Raw genomic sequence first — 903 nt, 5'->3', positions numbered from 1 at the left:
AAGAAAAGATGGGGAGAAATGCGGAAAAAATAAATATGTTGTAAACTCAAATGAGAGTCTATAAGGTAACAATATTATAATAATAAGATTGTTGTTGTTCTTGTTTGAATTGTAAAATGGGTTTGGCTAAATACAAATCTTTGACTAAAACGAGACTAAAATGGTCCTAGACAATTCTGACTAAAATCACTACCCATCAATACATCTGACAAAGATCCTTAATAGAAAAGAAAACCAATGTGTCGTCCAAAAAGAAAAGATGGGGGAGAAATGCGGGAAAATAAAGTCTTCTGTATCTGGAATGAATGTATTCTTGAGTTTATAAAGGTAACAATAATATAATAATAAGATAACCTTGTTTGAATTGTAAAATGGGTTTGGCTAAAATACAATCTTTGACTAAAATAAGACTAAAATGCTCAGACTTTTAGTCGACTGAAACTCAACACGAACTAAAAGGAGAATGAACGTGACTAAAACTAATAAAAACTAAAATGATAGCTTGACCCAAAGACTAGACTAAAACTAAAATGAAACAGGCTGACAGAAACAACACTAGTGCTTCATATTACTGCTTGAAATAAACCCCCTGGTACCAGGAGTTACCTCACAACGAGAACCTTTGGACCCAGGTCCTGTGTGAACTGGCTCAGCTGAAAGGTGGTACCAGGGGCACGAGAACTACTTTAAAGGACAACTTGGTCCCTGGACTGGGGCCCCTAGTTACCGCTGGAACCCCCGTTGCTATGCCTAGCTGAAGTCAGGCCACCGCCTCCCTCCTCCACCCCAGGAAGGGGAGTCCCGGGGACGGAGGTGGGTTTGATGAGTCACTGGATCCCGCCAGGTCCAACACTGCAGTGGAGACAGGGGTGGGAGGTGGAGGTGGACCCTGCTGCAGGTTTC

The 903-nt window shown here is 41.2% G+C and overlaps 1 protein-coding gene across 1 annotated transcript in view; it reads right to left on the bottom strand.

The window, feature by feature from the left end:
- Positions 1–760: 760 nt before the first annotated feature.
- LOC133420429 (ciliary microtubule associated protein 1B-like) overlaps positions 761–903 on the bottom strand; it is a 94435-nt gene continuing 94292 nt past the window's right edge. Inside the window, exon 7 of the mRNA XM_061710122.1 lies at positions 761–903. This exon is cut by the window's right edge and continues 28 nt beyond it. Coding sequence (XP_061566106.1) covers positions 761–903 — 143 coding nt within the window.

The sequence above is a fragment of the Cololabis saira genome, chromosome 20 (genome assembly GCF_033807715.1).
Source record: "Cololabis saira isolate AMF1-May2022 chromosome 20, fColSai1.1, whole genome shotgun sequence".
Lineage (NCBI taxonomy): Eukaryota > Metazoa > Chordata > Actinopteri > Beloniformes > Belonidae > Cololabis > Cololabis saira.
This window is presented reverse-complemented; position numbering and strand designations above follow the sequence as displayed.